Source organism: Zingiber officinale, chromosome 5A (assembly GCF_018446385.1).
Source record: "Zingiber officinale cultivar Zhangliang chromosome 5A, Zo_v1.1, whole genome shotgun sequence".
NCBI classification, from domain to species: domain Eukaryota; kingdom Viridiplantae; phylum Streptophyta; class Magnoliopsida; order Zingiberales; family Zingiberaceae; genus Zingiber; species Zingiber officinale.
The window spans coordinates 102044892-102065614 of record NC_055994.1 but is presented as its reverse complement, the minus strand read 5'-3'; the positions used below and the strand labels follow the sequence as shown (position 1 = coordinate 102065614).

Below are 20723 nucleotides of genomic sequence, written 5' to 3'. Positions count from 1 at the left end.
TTTGATAATTAATATCATTGTCCTTAATTATAAAAAAAATTAAAACAATGCATAAAAATGATCATGGTATGTATACTTTCTAAAAATGCAATCTGAATATATCATAAATGGAATGATGCATCTATGAGATGTATCAAAAATATCATGGCATTTTTCATAATGAAATATGATGTCATGATAGCATGGCATGTGATAGGGCAAATAAAGCATGAAAATTTATCATAAATAAGAATACCTAGATTTTCATCTAAGTTTTATCCTTAACTCATTTTTGGTAAGTTAAACCTTATTTGACCTAAAAGTCACCTTCTTCATTAAATGTGTCAAAATACCAACTTAGCACATTTTGTCTCCTATCCCTTTAAGAGTAAAAATCAAATTTTCATTTTCAAAGTGTTATAACACCTTAAAAATGCCCTAAGATGTCAACTTTTTATGGTTAGGTAAACTACCTTTTCAATTAGAGTTGACATCCTCTAAACTCATCTAGGGTGTAGATAACATACTCTTAGGAATCCAAAATCTATTGGTTCTCCTTGGGTATTCTAGGTACTCACTAGGGATAACTTCCCTAGACACCTTCCTTATGACTCTCCTAAGCTTCTTGAAGCCTTAATCACACTAGTCTTATCAAAGTCAACTCTAGGGATTGTTTCCCTTGTAACTTTGACTTGACTCATAGATCTAAGACTAGTTCTATAACTATATGGAACTCTATAGTATGAAGGCACATTCTTCTTGGCTTTAGATTTATATCCTAAACCCCTACAACTATTGGATAGATCTTGTCTATTTTGACATAGGTTTTTATTTTTAGACCCTTTTTCTTCATTTATCATTTCTCTAAGGGTCCTCTCTAATTTTCTAAGTCTTAACCTCAAGACTTGATTTTCCTTCCATAAATCTTCAAACTTAGATTTTTTTTTTTATTTTCCTTTTGAGAATTTTCCTTTTAGGTATATATCTATTTTTCTTATATTTTTTTATCTAAATCATTTTCTACCTTCCTATCCATAGGAAAGGTAGTTCTAGCATGATACGCTATATATTTTTCCTTAATCCTATCATACTTCCTATCTTCATGATAAATAGCATTAAAATGATATAAATTATTTCTAGCGTGTTTTTTATCATTTCTTAAAGGAATTGCATTAATAAATGATACCTTGGATTTACTCTTAAAAGTTCCACCTTGAATTGAGCTTCCTTCTTGGTTCTGTAGGACCGTTGGGCTGGCTAGAAGGGGTTGAATAGCCCTGAATAAAACACAACCCTTTCTCGAACAATTAAGCTAACACTTGAAAAATAGATTAAGCAGAAAATAAAGCATAAAAACGAGGCACCGGATTTGACTTGGTTACAACCAGGGAGGTTGTTAATCCAAGGAAGATGATTGCACTAAGAACTCCTTCAGGCGGAGAAGCCTCGTTTACAGCAGTGTAGGCACAAAAAGAAAGAAGCTAATCAAAACAGTGGAAGCACACAAGTGTTGTTACAATTTTAGAACTGATGATTAGCTTCTGGACCAAGGCTATATGTATAGCCTTGGTCGGGGCGCCTAGAAGGGTTCCGAGCGCCCTGGGGGGATAAAACTTTATCCCACAACGTTCAGATCGCGTAAATCGAGATCTTGGTCAAAATCAGGGTCCGGGCGCCCGGAAGGGTTCCGGGCGCCCCGGAGGGCTCCGGGCGCCCCGGAGCCCAAAGTCAACAGCCGTTGACTTTTTCGTCCGGGACCTCTTCTCTGGTTCAGTCCCGCCTTGGTCCGGTTCTTCTTCTCCGGATCCGCTCACTTGGGTGATCTCTGCCATCCGGAAAAGGGCTCACCCGAACCCAACTTCCGGTCTTCTCGAGCGTGCTTCCCTCCGGCTTCTCGTCCCTCGGAATTGCCGCATGTTTCCTTCTCGTCCGCCAGCGTACTCATCCGCAGTCTTCGTCCCTCGGTCGTCGACCTTCTCGCTAGCTGCGTCTCTTGCTCCCCGAGCAATCTTCCGCTCCGACTTTCGTCCCTCGGAACCACCGCGCGCTTCCTTCTCGTCCGCCGGTGTACTCTTCCGCAGCGCCTCGTCTCTCGGACGCACAGCGTGCCGTCCTTCTCGCTAGCTGCGTCTTCCGCTCGAGTACCTGTGCTCCTAAGCTCCTGCATACTTAGACACAAGGTTAAATACACACAGGACCTAACCTAACTTGTTGATCACACCAAAACAACCTTGGGGTTCCAACAATCTCCCCCTTTTTGGTGTGATCAACCCAAGTTAAGCTAGGGTAAAAATAGACATTTAATAAAATTAAATACATTAACTTAATTTGCAATTTAAGTACAAAAAGATAGAAAAATTAAATCTATCTACCTACCTCCCCCAAGACTTATACTTTCCCTTTCTCCCCCTTTGATCACAAAAAATGAGGTTCCAAGAAAAATAATCTAAGGGTTAAAGACTTAAAAAAAATATTTCAAAAAAAAATTCTAAATTTTTAAGAAATTTAGAAAGTTTTTCTAAGTAATTTAAGCTGGGATTTCTTGTTTAAAAAGATTCTTAACAAAAAAAAATGATTTTTGAGAATATTTTAGAAAAATTCTAAGTAAGTAAATTTGAAATAAAATGTTTTGAATAACCTTTTTCAAGCACTAATTAATTCTTGTATTAATGCTTCATTAGTAAGTTAATTAAACATTTATTTCAATATTTTGGTTTCCAGGTCGTGGCGAGGCACTAGGCCTTCTTGGTTATTGGAGCAACAACCACTTCCTTAGACAAAGCCTCATAAAGAAATTATTTGTTTAATTTTCTCACTTAAAGCGTTAATTTTAATTTTAAAATTAATTTAAGCATGATTTAGGAACCCAATATAGGTTCCAACCTACTGGATTAACTAAAAAATTTTTAGGGATATGTTTTCTTGAGATGTTCCTAATTTGTCCTGGGTGATATTTAAAGTACCAATTTAAATTATTAAATCTTCTAAAATTGGTTTTAGATGAACATGCATAGTTTTTTAAGTTATCTATTTGAATTTTCAAATTTTGATTTTCTAATTCCAATTTTTCATTTTTCAATTTTAATTTATCTAATTCTTCTAAGAGACAAGACTTAGCTAGAATTACTTTTAAATTTTTATTTTCACTTTCTAATTTACAGCAGTCTTTTGTTAAAAGTTTAACGAACTTAAATATTTTATCGGGAGGAAGAGATCGTACCTGACTTACCTTGTCGATCTCGTTGTCCGTTTCTCCCCCTGAGCTGCTGCTTTCTTCCGACGTGTCTCCCCCTTCATCGATGCTCTCGATGCTCATTTCGAAAGAGCTTGAATCGCAGTCGTCGTCTTGATGGCTCACCATCAGTACGAGTCCGGAGAATGCTTCGACTTCCGATTCGGACGACGTATCGTCCCACGTCGCCTTCAGGGCCTTTCGTTTCTGGATAGGCTTCTTACCCTTCTCCTTGTCTTTGTTCTTTAGCTTGGGGCAATTGTCCTTGACGTGCCCTTCTTCGTCGCAGTGGTAGCAGCGGATCGTCCTTTTCTTCTTTCCCTGCGGATGGTTAGTAGATCTAGATTTACAAAGTTTCTTAAATCTTCTTACCATCATTACCATTTCCTCGTCGTCGAGAGAGGATTCTGATTCGTCTCTCGAAGCTTTGAGGGCGACATTGTTCTTGGGCTCCTTTATTCCTGCACATCTTGACTCATGGACTTCAAATGTTGAAAAAAATTCTTCTAATGAAATTTTTTCTAAGTCCTTAGAAATGTAAAAAGCATCTACTAGTGATGCCCATTTTGAATTTCTTGGAAATGAATTTAAGGCGTACCTGAGCGAATCTCGGTTACTTACCTTTTCTCCGAGATTCGTGAGTCCGGTGATGATTTCTTTTATTCTGGAGTGCAGATGTGCGACTGTCTCGTCTTCCCCAAGTCGCAGGCTGGTGAGCTAATTGCGAAGCAGATCTCGTCTAGCGAGCTTGGCTTCGGACGTCCCTTCATGCAGCTCAAGAAACTTCTCCCAAAGTTCCTTTGCGGAGTTGTATCTACCGATCCTGTTGACTTCTTGAGGCGGAAGAACGCTCAGCAGATGGTACTCTGCTTTACCGTTTGCCACGAAGTCGGCCTGCTCTTTTTTTGTCCATTTATCTATTTCCTTGTCCTCTGGAGCTTCAAAGCCAAATTTCATTGTTAAAAATAATTCAATATCTGTTGTAAGAAATACCTGCATCAGTTTTTTCCAGGTAGCGAAGTCCCCTTCATATTTCGGCGGGTGGATACTTGGTCCGGCCATCGCGTTGCTTCGTTCGGTGGTTAGTCCTCCTGAAGCACCTTGGCTCTGATACCACTTGTAGGACCGTTGGGCTGGCTAGAAGGGGGGGTTGAATAGCCCTGAATAAAACACAACTCTTTCTCGAACAATTAAGCTAACACTTGAAAAATAGATTAAGCAGAAAATAAAGCATAAAAACCAGGGAGGTTGTTAATCCAAGGAAGATGATTGCACTAAGAACTCCTTCAGGCGGAGAAGCCTCATTTACAGCAGTGTAGGCACAAAAAGAAAGAAGCTAATCAAAACAGTGGAAGCACACAAGTGTTGTTACAATTTCTGAACTGATGATTAGCTTCTGGACCAAGGCTATATTTATAGCCTTGGTCGGGGCGCCTAGAAGGGTTCCGGGCGCCCTGGGGGGATAAAACTTTATCCCCCAACGTTCAGATCGCGTAAATCGCGATCTTGGTCAAAATCAGGGTCCGGGCGCCCCGGAGGGCTCCGGGCGCCCTGGAGCCCAAAGTCAACAGCCGTTGACTTTTTCGTCCGGGACCTCTTCTCTGGTTCAGTCCCGCCTTGGTCCGGTTCTTCTTCTCCGGATCCGCTCACTTGGGTGATCTCTGCCATCCGAAAAAGGGCTCACCCGAACCCAACTTCCGGTCTTCTCGAGCGTGCTTCCCTCCGGCTTCTCGTCCCTCGGAATTGCCGCATGTTTCCTTCTCGTCCGCCAGCGTACTCATCCGCAGTCTTCGTCCCTCGGTCGTCGACCTTCTCGCTAGCTGCGTCTTTTACTCCCCGAGCAATCTTCCACTCCGACTTTCGTCCCTCGGAACCACCGCGCGCTTCCTTCTCGTCCGCTGGTGTACTCTTCCGCAGCGCCTCATCCCTCGGACGCACAGCGTGCCGTCCTTCTCGCTAGCTGCGTCTTCCGCTCGAGTACCTGTGCTCCTAAGCTCCTGCATACTTAGACACAAGGTTAAATACACACAGGACCTAACTTAACTTGTTGATCACACCAAAACAACCTTGGGGTTCCAACAGGTTCTTGGTCGATCTTCTCCCCCTTAGGCATTGATTTTGATAGTATCCCTTTTGATTACATGAGAAGCACACAATGCACTCATTGCCCTTTTGTATCACGGGGCTGACCTTCTTTTATTTTTTTTCCATCATCCTAGGTGCCACTAGGATGTTCTTTTTGACCAAATTAGGACGCATACTCTTATAGTGTCATCTTTCGCTACACTCAAACCAAATAATATGATCTTTATTTTTACAGCTTGAAATTGTTATACTTTTGCTTGTAGGAGTGGCACATGATCCTCCATTTGATCCTTCTTGACTTGTAGAGGTGGCACCATCTTCCTCCTTATCATCTCCGAAAATTGAGGCTTCTTCTTAATCATGCATCAATAATCTACACTCCCCTCAATTCTTAAGGTGGATATCTCTTCAATTTTCTCCTTGGATGTTGACTATCTCTCAACCTCTGAATCCTCATGCACATGAAACAAAGAGTTTCCCTCTTTGTCTTTGCCTTTGTCTTTGCATTCCATTGAAGATGGTTCTTCATGGAGCTTCACCAATTTGCTTGGACTTGAAGGATTTAGTGCTCCACTTGTAAGCTAGTTGAAGTTTTGACCTGTACTACACTACTCTATTATATAGTCAATTGCCTCAAAGGTCAACTGGGCTTATTTAAGCTTAGTATCCATTAAGTCTCTCAATATATGGTCGGACGACTCCCAAAGTCAGTCGAACTTAAGAATATTATCATTTTGTTCAATGCCAAAACATGCAGATTAAACCCGAATGGTCCTAGAGTCGATCGAGCATATAAGATATGGCTCCCCACTACTACAGCATATTCTCAGTATATAGCTACTCAATACATAGCTAATGGACTCAACAGCCAGCCGAACCTAGGGGTCTCAATTTACTCCTCAAGTGTCAATCTTCCTTCATGTGATCGGTCGATCATAAAGATGGTTGGGTTTTACAGGGCTCTACTTCCCTATCTCCTACATAATCATGTCGGTTACAATGCCGGTGAAAATAAACTCGGTCAGACTTAATGTGATAGTTGAGTAAACGGGGCCCCCCCCCCCCCCCCCCCCCCCCCCCCACTTTCGCAATATTATTCTCAGCTTGCAGACTCAGTCTTAAAATACAATCTTCAGTATAAAGCCGATCGACCCTATGGATGGTCGGGCCTATGGGACCGAGCTCCCTGTTCTTCAAGGGTACAAATCTCTTATTATATAGCTGGTCAGATTTCTTTCAAAAGACAACAATATCAAAGAATTACAACTCATCAAAAAATAATAGTTATTTATCAGAAAATATTCTTCTGTTATAACATGTGCATTCAATGGAACCCTTCGAAGGTGACTATACACCTTCCATCGGTAGATACATTATGACAACATATTCTCTTAAATAGCTCATTAACGGTGTAAGTTATCAAAGACCGTTCAGATATGAGTAACGGAAGATTCCTCGGAGAATGATTATTACTCGACAACTTCTGACACTAAATATTCCTTGTCATCTCATTCTTATGGAGGTTATAAAAGGTGATATAAAAGGAGAGATTCTCTCCATTGGCAAGGTACGCTCTCAGACTCACGCATACACATTTGCTACAGAACTACTGTTCATCTTCCCTACTTTTTACTCGACCACCATACTGACTTGAGCGTCAGAGTACCTGCGCCATGGCCCTCTTCCTTGGTTCTCACTCTAACTTTCTGTGGGATCTTCCTTTGGTGTGCGCGGAGAGGAAGAAGACATTTGGAGCCCCATTTCACTCTAGTTCACAACATTTTCTCCGGTTGAAGTCTTCTTCAGGTCAACAACAGAGTCATCTACCCAGCGCACCATCTCTGTAGCTTTCAAACAGAATCAGTGAGATTAGAGGAGAGTGAATAAGGAATAGTTCCTAATAATTCATTGTGATGAAGAAACAAAGAATTCAGAGAAGGTATCAATGCGACATCCAAGGGGTAAATCCAATGTGAGACTGTTAGAAAACTAAATCCAATTAAGTCTATATAAATGGACTTAATCTCGATGGGCTTACACATACACAACTAATTTTCATTAAAGAAACTAAACTCCAATTAAGTGATCTAATGCTTAATTTCATATAAAAGATGTTTTGATTAAATGAAGGTGGATTCAATGTGTATCTATAAACCAATTCATTAACATTAATGAACTGCTAATGATGGATGGGCTTTAAGGTGGATAGTCCCTAGGATGAATTTGGTATATAAAGGAATATGCTAATGGATTAGGGCATGATCTTAAGCTTCTTGGTTGACCTCCTTTCTTCCCCATTCAGAAGGAATACAGATTGTCGCCGCCCACTCCTATAGAAGATTATTCTGTGTTTACAGAAACTCCGACAACAAATAAGAAATAATAGTTCTTTGTGATATATTTAGGTCAGCCCTTCGTTAAGTATTGTTTCAATTTTCAATATTACTTTAAAGATTGATGATAGCTAGATTTGATTGCAGATGCATCCTTTAGTTCATTATTGATGTATCACAATTCTATTGATCGGGGAAGACATGGAAAAAGAGATTAAAGCAATTGGCGACCCGGAATAAGATGCATCTAACGAGGTGATTTATAATGATGACCAAGAGACATTGGTTGTTCGAAAGAGTCTGTTAACTCCCAAGGGCGATTCGGAGGAAAATTAATTGAGAACCAATATTTTTCATACCACCACCATCACCAATAAAGTCTATAAAATGATCATCGATAGCGGCAGTTGTGAGAACGTAGCCTCCGCTGAGGCTGTCTAGAAATTACAGTTGAAAATGGATTGTCATCCTAAACCATATAAGTTATCCTAGCTGAATAAAGATAGTGAGGTAATTGTAGATCAATGATGTCTCATCTTTTTGAATTAGTAAATATTTTGACAATGCTTGGTGTAATGTGGTGGCCATGGACACATGTAATGTATTATTGGAGCAGCCTTGGCAGTATGTGTTGGAGCAATCCCAATGGTCCGTGCGACCATGTGTTTTGGTGTTTGGGAAAAGGGTTTAAGTTAGGTTCACCCTTGTATTTGATATGTGTATTTGAGTTGTGCAGGTTTGTAGGATACACATGTGACTCAGGTTGATGGTTTCGGGTCTGGTGAAGGATGGAGCATCTGAGGGACCATGGACAAGGCAGCGAGGACAAGGGCCGAGGGAAGCGACTTCGAGGCATACGCGAAGGATGGCATTGGGGACGAGCCGCGGGCTTGAATGCATCCGAGGGACGAGAGCCAAAGGAAGTAGGCTTGAAGGTAAAAGGTCAAAGCTGCAAAGGAAGCATCAAGTGAGTCATAAGGGTGAGGATACGAGTGCACGAGAGATTGTACTCGGAGTAAAATCCTAGTTTTTAGGGTTTTACTGTAGCAGTACTGTAGCGCTACTGTAGCAGTACTGTAGCAGTCGACTGCATGTTTTAGCAGTCGACTGGTGCAGTCGACTGGGGCAGTCGACTGGCAGCGAACAGAATGTCTCTGTTCGTATGGAATCGAGTCATTGGGATGTAACGGTCGAATTTCCACTGAGGACAGTCGACTGCATGTTTTGGCAGTCGACTGGTAGGCGGGGTTTTCCAACCCGTGGCCTATAAAACCAAAGCTTGGGAGCTTGGTTTGAGTTGACGAAATAGAGGTGGTTAATCTCTATTAGTAGTCTACCAGTGCCCTAGCATCAAAGGAGCTCTTGTGAGGGTTGTGGTGAGGTTTCTCCACCCACAAGGAGGTTTGAGCTAGCCGGAAGTTTTCCGGGGAGTAATCCACCGAAGGATCGGGATCGTCCACCTTACGGACAGCCGTGGAGTAGGAGCCCTAATCTCTGAACCACGTTAAACAACGTGTTAGCTTGGTTTGCATTTCTTATTCTTGTCTTAAGCTTTCTTTGTATTCATATTTGTAGTTAGTATTAGATTTCCGCTGCGTATACTAACAATAGTGTAGAAGGAAAATAAGTTGGGGGTGACCTAGCTATCCAACCCCCCTTCAAGCCGGCCACCGATCTCCAACAGTATGATCATAATGTTGTTCATGATGGGAGGAAGAATACATATACTCTTCAAGTCAAAAGAAAAAAAGATTGTGTTGGTGCCACGGCGGGAAGGAATCACTCCAATTTCAGTAGCCAATAATATTAATCTACTTTATATATTCAGGTTTTTAAATGAGATGGAGCATGGAGACGTTTTTTATGCTTTACTATAGCACCAAAGTGAAGTCATAGCCACATATGAGTTACCAACCGAAGTACAATAGCTGCTAGCAGATTATAATAAGTTGATACCAGGAGATCTTCCTTTTAGGCTACCACCGATGCAAGATATCTAGCATCAGATTAACCTTGTTCCGGGGTCGAGCTTGCCTAACCAACCAGGATATCGCCTAGTCCCAAGGAAGTTAAAGAATTGCAATGACGGGTAATGGAATTACTAGAGAAGGGTTATATCCATGAGAGAATGAGCTTATATGCATTTCCAGCCCTACTAGTGCCAAAGAAAAATGGTTCGTCGCATATGTGCGTTAATAGTTGAAACATCAACAAGATCATGGTGAAGTGCAGATTCCCAATTCCTCTCTTGGATGACATATTGGATCAACTATTCGATTCTAAGGTCTTCTAAAAAATTAACCTTAAAAGTGGATACTACCAAATTAGAATAAGGTCGGGAGACGAATGGAAAACCGCATTTAAGATGCAACATGGACTATATGAGCAGATGATTATGACTTTTGGATTGTCCAATACGCTCAACACCTTCATGAGGTTTATGCATCAAATTCTATAGCCTTTCATAGGAAAGTTTGTCGTGGTCTACTTTAATGACATTCTCATCTACAGTCATACATGGGCATCCCACTTTGATCATCTCTATGCTATTTTTGAAAAGCTGAAGACAAAGTGTTTATTAATCAACATGAAGAAGTTTTGTTTCTTTACTACATTGGTAACTTTCCTTGGATTTATTATGTCCATTGATGGTTTGCACACAAATCAAGCAAAGATAGAGGCAATCTTGAAATGGCCATAGCTGGGAAATTTGCACGACGTCAAAAGTTTCCATGGATTGACTTCTTTCTACTATTAGTTCATCAAAAATATTAGTACTCTAACTGCTCTCACTCTAATTGCTCCCATCATCAAGTGTCTCAAGGGACAAGATTTCAAGTGGTCTGAAAAAGTAGAGGTTAGTTTTCAAGTAGTCAAGTAGAAGATGATTGAGGCACCAATTCTAGCACTTCCTAATTTTGGCCAAGTGTTCAAGGTCAACTGTGATGCATTTGGCATTAGTATAGGAGGTGTTCTGAGTCAGTCTGAGTGTCTAATTGCTTTCTTCAATGAGAAGTTATCCGGGTCCAAGAAGAATTACTCTACCTACCACTTGGAGTTCTATACCATTGTTCAATCCTTAAAGCATTGGTGTCACTATCTAGTACAGAAGGAATTCATCCTATTTACTTATCATGAGGCATTGAAATACATCAATGGTCAATACAAGCTAAGCAAGCAGCATGCCATGGGTGGCTTATTTATAGGAGTTCCCCTTCACACTGAGATACCAAGCTGGAAGTCTAAATCGTGTCGCAAATGCCTTGAATCGTCATTCTTCATTACTCACCACCATGAGTATCAGTGTTGTGGGCTTTGAGATTTTTTTAGATATCTATGTAGCTAACCAATCATTTGGAAAGATATTCCAAGAGGTACATGATGGACACCAACATGATTTTATTTTGCATAATGTTATCTATTTTATGGGTTGCAGTTGTATGTTCCAGATTACTCTCTGAGGTAGCAGATCATGAGCAAACTTCATAATGAAGGGCACTTCAGGCGTGATAAGATGCTGGCCCTCATATATGTTGATTTTTATTGGCCCAAGTTGACCAACGATGTGGCCCACTTTATAAACCGATGTTCTGTATACCAACGATCTAAGGGGGTACTCACCAATGTAAGCTTGTACACTCCCTTACCTGCCCCTAATTCCCTAAAGCTCCTTGGTTTGATGTCAGCATATGAATTTTGTATTGAAATTACCCCACATCCAATGAACATCAGATTATGTTCTTGTTGTGGTTGACAGGTTTTCAAAGATGACATACTTTGTAGCTTGCAAGAAGATTATGGTTGTTATTCGGATTGCCCATTTTTACTTCAAGGAGATCGTGCACTTATATGACATACCTTGATCTATGACTTCAGACCATGATACCAAGTTTATCAGCAATTTCTGGAAAAGCTTATGGTGATAACTAGGAATACAATTGAACTTTAGCAGTACCTATCACCCCCATACAAATGGTTAAATTGAGGTGGTGAATCAGAGTTTGGAAAATCTTCTAAGGTGTCTAACAGGAACTAAGCCAAGCAATGAGACTTGGAGTTACCTTAAGCAGAGTTTGCTTACAACAGATCAAGAAATAGGACCACAGATTTGAGTCCTTTCAAGATTGTCTATGGATGGAACCGATCGGGAGTTTTGGACTTAGCTCTTGTTCCACGTATAGGACAATTTAATCCTAAAGCAAATGAGATGATAGAATATCTTTGGAATATTCATGAGCAGGTGAAAATGGCAATTCTAGATAACAATACCAAGTACAAAACTCAGATTGATAGTCATCATCGTTAGGTACTTTTTGAGGTCAAAGATTTTATTTGGGTTGTTTTAACTCGTGATTGTTTCCCTATTGGTGAGTACAATAAGCTGAAGGATAAAAAAATTGGATCATGTGAGATATTGCAAAAGATCAATGACAATGCCTACAAGTTGCGCCTTCCTAGTCATCTGAAGACGTCTGATGTGTTCATTGTGAAGCACTTGACTCCTTATTTGGTGAATGTTGATGAGGCTACTATGAACTCAAAGACGAGTATGTTTCGACCCAGACTGATGCAGGATCAATCTAATATGACCCCTTAAACCTTAAACGGTTATAACTTTTGACTAGGGACTCGGAATCAGACTCTGTTGGTGACCATACGTGTAGAATTCAGAAATCTACATTTGTTATAGAGTACCCATAACTGCCAATGTTCGAGCCCAAATTTCACAATTTAGGCCCTCAATCGAGCCTCTAAAGATTTTATTACTATTTTTAAGAATTTTTATTTTTATGATATTTAGGGTATTTTTGGTATTCCTGGTAATTATGAGTCATAATTAGTCTATAACAGCACCTTATTTATATTAATTTTAATTTATGTCAAGAGATTTCCTTTTTGGAAAGATCTCTTCTTTTTTTTTACAAAATTAGAATTTAGGTCCATATATTAAGATTTCTTTCCTTTATTTGTCTTAGGGTATAGAGTCTATATAAACACATATCTAGTTGTATGAGAATTAATCCCTCTTTTATTAATAAAGTTTCCTTTTCGAGTAAATCTGGTAGGTTTTCCTTATTTTTTTTGGCGTTCTCTCTTCTTGAGTTTCTCCTCTAATCTCCTCTCTCGTTAGCCCATAAGATAATCGCTATCCTACTTGATGTCAATAAGCTGCTTCATTAGGGTTGTAAACAGGTCAAGTTTTGTCGTATCAAGCTTGTTTGATAAAGTAACCGAGTGAAGCCAAGTCAAACCTAAAATGAACCAAGCCGTTAAAATGATTGTTTAAAGTTGCCTTGATTTCTTTTTTATGAGTTTAAACTTGGTTTGAACTTGGCTTAAGCTTGGTTCATTTAGATGCTATCGAACTTTCAATTTAAACTTGTTTGATTGTTTGAAACTTTTACATTTTAAGCTTGCTTGATTAATTATTGAGCTTGATGATACAAATTTGTTTGTTTATTTTAAAAGTTTCTTTATTTATTTAACAAGTTGATAGGATTTAATCCACGAACATTATTCACAAATGTTAATGAACTAAACACATAGGTTCAAAATTGTTCATTTAGTTAAACGAGTTGTTCAGACTTGTTTATTTAATTGATTTTGTATATATTGAATAATCATAAACAAATTCTGACCAAATAGAACACCAAACTTGTTCATAAACCTTTGGTTCATTTACAATCCTACGCTTCATCACTCAAAGAATTTTAAATATATTATAGTAATTTCAACTAAATTATTGTAAAAGTAATATGACAAAAATGAAAGATATTTTTTATAATATTTTATAAAATTAAATATATATTTTTAAAAAAACTTGGTGTCTCTCAGGCACAAATAATCATTTTTGTTTTAAAACATTTGAAAAGAGAAAACAAATCCAAGCTTGGTTTACTGGTCGAGTTTGAGAAATAAAATAAGGATTGGTTGGGGAATATTTCGTAGTAGCCCTTCTATTAGAAAATGAAGTAGGCAAGCCCGCCTCGGGGCAATTGTGTCATGGTCAGACAATGATAGATCAAAAGTAGATATTTTGAGATTCTTTGTGGTGTATTATAAAAGATTATTCCTATGGATAGTGAATCTAAAAACATTTATTGTTAGGATTGATCTTTATAAGCGATTCTCAATTTATCCTAATAGTACCAACGATTCTCAATTTATTTTGATAATTAATGAAACATTCTGTAAAACCGGACCGACACTCTCAAAATTAATTAGATAAAAAACTTGGATATATGATGCCAACTTATATATATAAAAAAAAAAATAGATCATTTAATAGAATCCGTAAGAGTGATAATTAGGAGAGAGCTTTACTTTTGAGGTGAACTATATCCATCTATGCTATTTTTCTTTTTCTTTTTCTTTTTTTTTTTGTCTAAAAGTTTCATTTGCCGGAAAAAGGCAGATGATGGATGATTGCAAGAATTATATTATTTAATTTTAGCATATCATCCAGACGATACACAAGATCATGGCACCGTTAAAAAAGTATTTTTTGAATACTCAAAGACATTGCATAAACACACAGAAAGATTCTAACAAAATAATCCTGCAGTTGATAGTTGTAAATTTTACTATCCTCAACAACCGAAATCTATCCATTGGTCATTGCCAATGTGTTCAACCCATTGACATTGAGCTCTAAACCCTGAAGCCTAAGCTAAATATGAGGTCCATACATTGAGAAGTTCTCAAGTGCCAGTGTAATGTTCATTTAACCACTAATGCAGACATACAATTCCGGTAAAATTTATCAAAAAAAAAATTATAAAGAACAAAAGGAAAATGTATTACGATATTGTAGATTGAATCAGATATTTTGGTCTGTTAACATCAATTGGATAAAACATGCATCAACATCAACAGCCGGTGGTGGACAAGAAAAAACAAGCTTTCAAGAAACAGATTGCACGGGTAAAACAGAAAAGAGTACACTGAGTCGCGGATAACACCATTGACTGACAATGAACTGAATTGTTATAGTAGGGGATCAAAAAGTTCAGGAAGCGGCTCAAACCTGTGATCAAACAGTGACCCTTGATCAGATTTGTCATCCGTGCTTAGAAGCCAACTTGTATTCTTCAAGTCCTCTTTCATCAACATTGCATCATATCTATAGCTACCATAGAGATCTAGGTCATTCATTTGCTCCATGATCATAAGATTTTCCCTATGTGGAGTCTTATTGGTAGAGTTTAAGTTGTGTGATCCTGTTACATGGGAATCCACTGAGATAGCGCCATCATAACTACCATTTTCAGTAAAGCTTTCGTCATTACTGACAGGAACAATGGCCTCAGATGATCTAATAATCCGATTCTTGGGAACTGTAGAACGAATGCTATGAGGAAAGATTGATGCACCACGAATGCCTCCCAAGCTTTGTCGAATGTCCTACACCCGGAAAAAGAAGTGGCTCTTAGCAGAGTAAATCTGTATGGCATATATGACCTACACCTTTGTTTACGATCTAAAAAGGAAATTTTATGCTAAGGATATAAATGGTTATGAACACATGAATATCATACCATATGCTTAATAGCCATGTCCAGTGACTTCTTTGATATTGTTCTTCCGAATCCAGTACTTTCTGTAGATAAAGCTGGTTTAGGACTCCGGCGAAGTCCGGCTTCTGATAGCACAGGCTTTTGGTTCTCTAGTGAATTGTAGTGTCCATTGCTGTAGGATAGTGCCTTGGGTTGATTTTCTGGGAACTTACTCCGAGAGACAACTGGTAAAGAAATCCTCCTGTTTGAACTTGAAGGAACAACAGGTTCAGATTTCAAATTTGCTTGGACAGTAAGCGCCATTCCAGGTCGTGTCCTCCCAGCTGATAGAGGACGATCAGGCAACTTCGTCCTGAGGTTTGGTGGAACATCATTTGGAAAATCTGGGAGATCAATTGTCTGAACTGGAGCACGCAGTCGTGGGTTAGGAGAGCTGGGACGAGAGGATGCTGAAGTCAATGGAGCTCGAGGTCGATTTGGTGAGCTGGGACGAGAAGAAGATGCTGAATTTACTAGTGGCCGAGGCCGTGGGCTTGGAGAGCTCGGACGGGAAGTTGAAGATGGAGTACGGCTAATGCTAGATGGAAGCCTCCCAACAGAAGGGGACCGCCCAGCCGCTGCTGGGGCTGATGGTGTTGATCGAACAATGGGTTGTCTAGTGGGTGTTGATGGTCGGGAACTTGAAGAGGATATAACAGAAGTATTGATCAAGTTTGTATTAGTAGAAATTTGAGACCTGGTTGGAGTTGCAGGCCTAGAACTGCGTGATGTTTCAGATTTAACAACTGGAGAACCATAGGTGGATCTAGTTTTTACAGGAGTGGATGAACGTGTTGGCACAGAACAAGATGTTAGAGGTGGTGCCTTTCCTGATGGAGTAACTGGCCGCTTGCTAGGGGTTGATGGTCTAGAGGTGACAGAGGCAGAGCTAGTGTTCAGGACTGAGGTACGATTATGATTGGATAAATAGTTTGATGAAACAGAAGCACGGGTGACAGAACTACTTCTGGTTGGTCGTACAGAATGGTTGTTCTCCGTTTGTGAAGCAGAAAGCTGAAATGGTAAATTGAAGAAAAGTATTGACGTTCAACAAATCTCCTCCAGAAAGGTTGGAATTGCAAACAACAATGCACCAAGGAAGTTGAACAATATTCATAATATAAATCACATGGCTAAAGAGAATTCCAAAAACAAGGTTCCAGTTTCAGTATCCCCATTTTTCCTTATGAGTTTATTTGCTTGTTTTTCTTTAAATTCTATGAAACAATAGAAGTTATTGTTCCCTCTTTTACCATCATGTCATATACTGCAGAATTACCAATCATTAATTTCTTGAGATATGCTTCACCCTCAAGCACTGTCAAGAAAGTGTCTGCTTTGGCTAACAGTTTATAATATCAGTCTTGTGACTTTGTCTAATGGTATAAAATCTCCAAAGTATCAGCTTCTGGGAAGGTCGCCATTCACACTAAGCATCCTTAAGAGTTGAACCAATTCCAGAGAAGGCACCCTGTTACGAATACATAATCCATTTAAAGCATATTATATCTATGATCCAGTCATATTTTCCCCATTTCAATGTGTGATTTGGTTCATTCTGCCCCTAGTTTCCTGGAAGCATACCAAGAGATGCAGCTCATAGAAGCTATCTACCCTTACAAACCCATCAACTTGAGTAGTTTCTCCTAGAACCACACACCTATGAGAGGAATATTACTTTAAAGCACACCAACCATGCTTCAAAGTTCAAAGTACAAAGCCACTGGGAAGGTCATTAATGAAGTACTAAGCATGTTTAACTTTAGAGTTCTTAAGAACTAAATCAATGTTATTGAAAACCTCCTCATTATTAAGAATGCAAACATAATCCATTTACCAATGGCACCTTTTTTGAATTATATTTTCAAACAATCGTTCCATGCCTTTGTTATACACATCCCTCATATTCAACAACATTGAGCTATTATTAACTTTGATCTACAAACCATGTTTTTGAACTGACAATGTTAATTACATAGGGATAACAAGCTTCTCAGGACTAGTCAACTAGCAACCTCTCTACATTGAGCACACAACTTCAGAGTGCTTACAAAGAATCAAACCAACTCTACCAAAAAAAGATTCATTCTTCAAAATATATACTTAAATCCATTTAGGACATGTGATATGTCTACCCAATTACATTTTTCCCATTTCAATGTGCAATTTGGTTCATTCCTGCCTATCCTAAATGCTTACCAAGACAAGCAACTTGTCTGAGCCATTGTCTCAGCAGTCACTCTCTGCCAAATCATATTAGGTATTTCCATATATGTAAAGACTTCCTCTACAGAGAACTTGCATGTCAAAAAGTCTTCTAAAACCCACAAAAGAATGATTTATCCCACTAGAAACTATTGCACTACACCCTTGGAGAGTAACAAGAACTTTTCATCAGAAGGGTATGATTAAAATAAATTATTATTCCAAATAAATCAGAATGAAAATTCACTTATGCTGAAATTGTTTTCAAATCATGGTCATTGAGATAATCAAACATAAGGTTAGATTCATTGTAAAGGGCTAACAATAAATTTTCAATTAATTCAAGTATAGCAATTATCTTCAGAAGTACCTCTTTCAAAGAAATTTTGATTTGATATAAACGAAGGTGCACATCCTAGGTCTGCTATATATCTTAACAAAACAGACCATATTAACAGATGGTTCTATTTTTTATATAAGAAAAAACTGTAACGAAACTAAGAAAAGAAGAATGACAATTAAAACGAATTGCAATTTATATGATAATATGTTACTAATCACTAACCCTAGATGCTCTAGTAGTTGAGGCAGATCTAACAACAGTACGCTTTGCTGGGGCAGCAGGTACTTGGCTCTCGCGAGAAACCAGAGGAGCAGCTTGAGGAGTTCCAGGTGGAGTTAGAAGCCTGTTAACATTCAATTTGTGAAAGTTGTTTATTCATGATATCAAAGGAAAAAAAAAAGAGTAAAAATAAGCAGAGAAATATAATTGTAATTCATATAATTCAATTGTAAATGTAAAATATATTGTTCCCATCACAAACAAATTAGTATCATGCAGTATTAGTGATAGTATGTCGTCTCAACTTTTCATCTCAAACAAATTAGCTATGAGGGTGTGCCATATAAAAGATTAAATGGAGATCCTATTAGTAGAATTGGCAGCCCTTTGAATGTTTGTAATCAAGAAAAACAGAACAGACTGTTCTTCATGGAATTGTGCATCATCTAAACTTTCTTTTTTTCCTTCATAGCAAAAGAAAAAGAAAAAGTTGAAAGTCCAGCTTAAACAAAAGAAAATTCCTAAAACCAATTGCAAGGATATGAAAGTTATGTTTACTAGTTAGTGCAACACAAGTGTTGAAAGGCTCCCCTTTTTCTTGTTCTTGTCTTCTTGACCACGAGATGTTCCCAAACCATATTGGATGTTCCCAAACAGCTCCCAACAGTGCCATTATGTTGATTCAAACCACACCTTTTCCCAGAAGCCCTCTGGATCTCACTTATCACTAAACTAAACAGGTGTTTGTGATTGAAAGGTTCCTTGATTCTTCTTTTCCCCTCAGACCAGAGTAGTTTGTCACTGGTTCAATTAGATGAGTTGTGTTATCACGAGGCCAGTAAATTATAATACCATTTATGTGTTAGAGGTATTAGAGTTATAAGTTGTTGAATGCGATAGGTTTAGTCCCACGCTGGTACTATTGGTCTAGAGTTTTATAATGAGAATTATATATACCGTGCAATAGTGTCTCTTGGGGATATAGCAAGATAACATCCTCTTTCTCCAATTAACATAGTAGTAATGCACCTCATTTAGAGTTAGGATTTTCCAAAGACTAATTCCCTTAAGAGGATCATAGGAAGATGCAAGACGCCATGATCTTGCCCAAAACTTCCTAATAGCAGATGTAGTAATACCTATACCGACATTATTGCTCTTCCACATTCTGGAGGAAATCAATCAAACCATCAGATTTTATTCGAGACTTTGGTCAAATTGAAACAAAATTCAGATTATTCGAGCTTTGTTTTCAATTTATTGGCACAACACACATTAGGCTCGTCAATCCTATATCAAATATATTGATCTGCATCATAATCGATTGATCCCACGAACTATCCATAACGGCATAGGTAGCCACTTAACGAAAGAAACTGCAATTCTCCTCATCAATGATCAGAATTAGTCACGAAACTACCAACGAAACTTCAAAAAGCGTTAAATTGCAGCATACCAATCATAATCGTGCTTCCCGAGCTCAGCATCCAGTAGATCATCCATGCCGCTCCTCCCTACCCTGGCTTGCGAAACAGACTTGCTAAATTCTACAAGCGAACCTGCAGGAGAAAATAAAGAGGTGGGAAAGAATGGTCAATTGTAGCATAGAAGCGCAAAGGGGGAGGGAGCAACAACTACAAATAAAGTACCAATCAATACCTTCGAGGGTCTCAGATCCAGGTCCAGATCCGAGCGGAGGACCAGCGAAGCGGGTGGCGGAGAAGAGATCCAGCTCCAAGCTGTCGCCATCCGCCGCAAACCGTCCTCCGCCAGCAAGGCCCGTCCCCCGCCGGAGAAGCAACGCCGAGTGCAAGTCCTTGGAGACGCGGTTCATTCCGGTAGTGCCATGGAGAGGCCGTTTGAGATCGGATCCAAAAGAGGAGGAGGAGGAGGAGGAGGAGGGCGAGGAGGAAATTGCCAGGAAAGCCTCAAGAAAGAGAGCTTGCCATTCGATTGCTAAAAATTAAGCTTCTTCTGGTCAATATATACGCACGCTCGCAGATCGCTCCCGTCTATTTATCCTTCGGCGGACGCCATCGAATTGAGCAGTAGAAACAGATATTTTCTTTTACATAATAAACAGTAATTTTCTTTTAAAGAAATTATAAAAAAAAAAAGAAAGGAGGAATCGAAGGCGTAGGATTGAAGCCGAAGGTTGGGAAAGACCAAAGCAGACGGGTGATACAGCACGGCAATTTGATGGGCTGCGGATCTGCTGTCTCTTGCCCATCACGCTCCGCCAACACAGTGATGACGATCAGCTTAGAGCTAATCTTTCTACTGTTTAAATTATTTAATAAGATAATCGTATTTAATCACCTATAAGGCTATAACAATGAGGATTTGAATCTCGTTCAGTACATATTATATTTATATTATATTTAAGGTGGTCGGTAGAAAATTTATATGAAATTGAAATTGAATTGATCATCTTTAGAAATAATAGGATTGTAAGAACATGATACTTAGATTATAAAAATATATATATAGTTTAATTTTTTTTATAAATTTGGGTTTGATTATTGAGTTCATAATTTAAATTTATATTATTATTTAAATTATTTACCGCCTAAATTGGCTTACGAAAAGGAAGTATAAAACACTTGTAGAATAGTAGAGTATTTATGAGTATTTAAAGTAATTAATATATGGAATATTTATGAGTATTTAAATTAATTAATAGATAAAAATATAATAATTATTTGTTTAAATTTATATATAATATTTTGATATTTATATTATTCTTTTATGAAAATATTTATTGTATGATT

The 20723-nt window shown here is 38.5% G+C and overlaps 1 protein-coding gene across 1 annotated transcript; it reads right to left on the bottom strand.

Moving 5' to 3' along the window:
• Nucleotides 1-14416: 14416 nt before the first annotated feature.
• Nucleotides 14417-19946, bottom strand: LOC121981264 (flocculation protein FLO11-like). The gene is made up of 5 exons (XM_042533703.1): nucleotides 19612-19946; nucleotides 19409-19511; nucleotides 17956-18076; nucleotides 15168-16199; nucleotides 14417-15033 (listed from the first exon to the last, which is right to left on the bottom strand). The coding sequence occupies exons 1-5, from the start codon at nucleotides 19784-19786 to the stop codon at nucleotides 14617-14619; spliced, it is 1848 nt and encodes a 615-aa protein (XP_042389637.1). The 5' UTR covers nucleotides 19787-19946; the 3' UTR covers nucleotides 14417-14616.
• Nucleotides 19947-20723: the final 777 nt, after the last annotated feature.

Bases quoted from the DNA above. Each gene is read 5' to 3' on its own strand.
- LOC121981264 (XM_042533703.1), bottom strand. From the start codon at position 19,786: ATGAACCGCGTCTCCAAGGACTTGCACTCGGCGTTGCTTCTCCGGCGG. The intron at 18,077-19,408 runs GTATGCTGCAAT...GAATGTTAACAG, and splicing joins GGGAAGCACGATTATGATTG to GCTTCTAACTCCACCTGGAA. The intron at 16,200-17,955 runs GTTAGTGATTAG...TTACCATTTCAG, and splicing joins CAACTACTAGAGCATCTAGG to CTTTCTGCTTCACAAACGGA.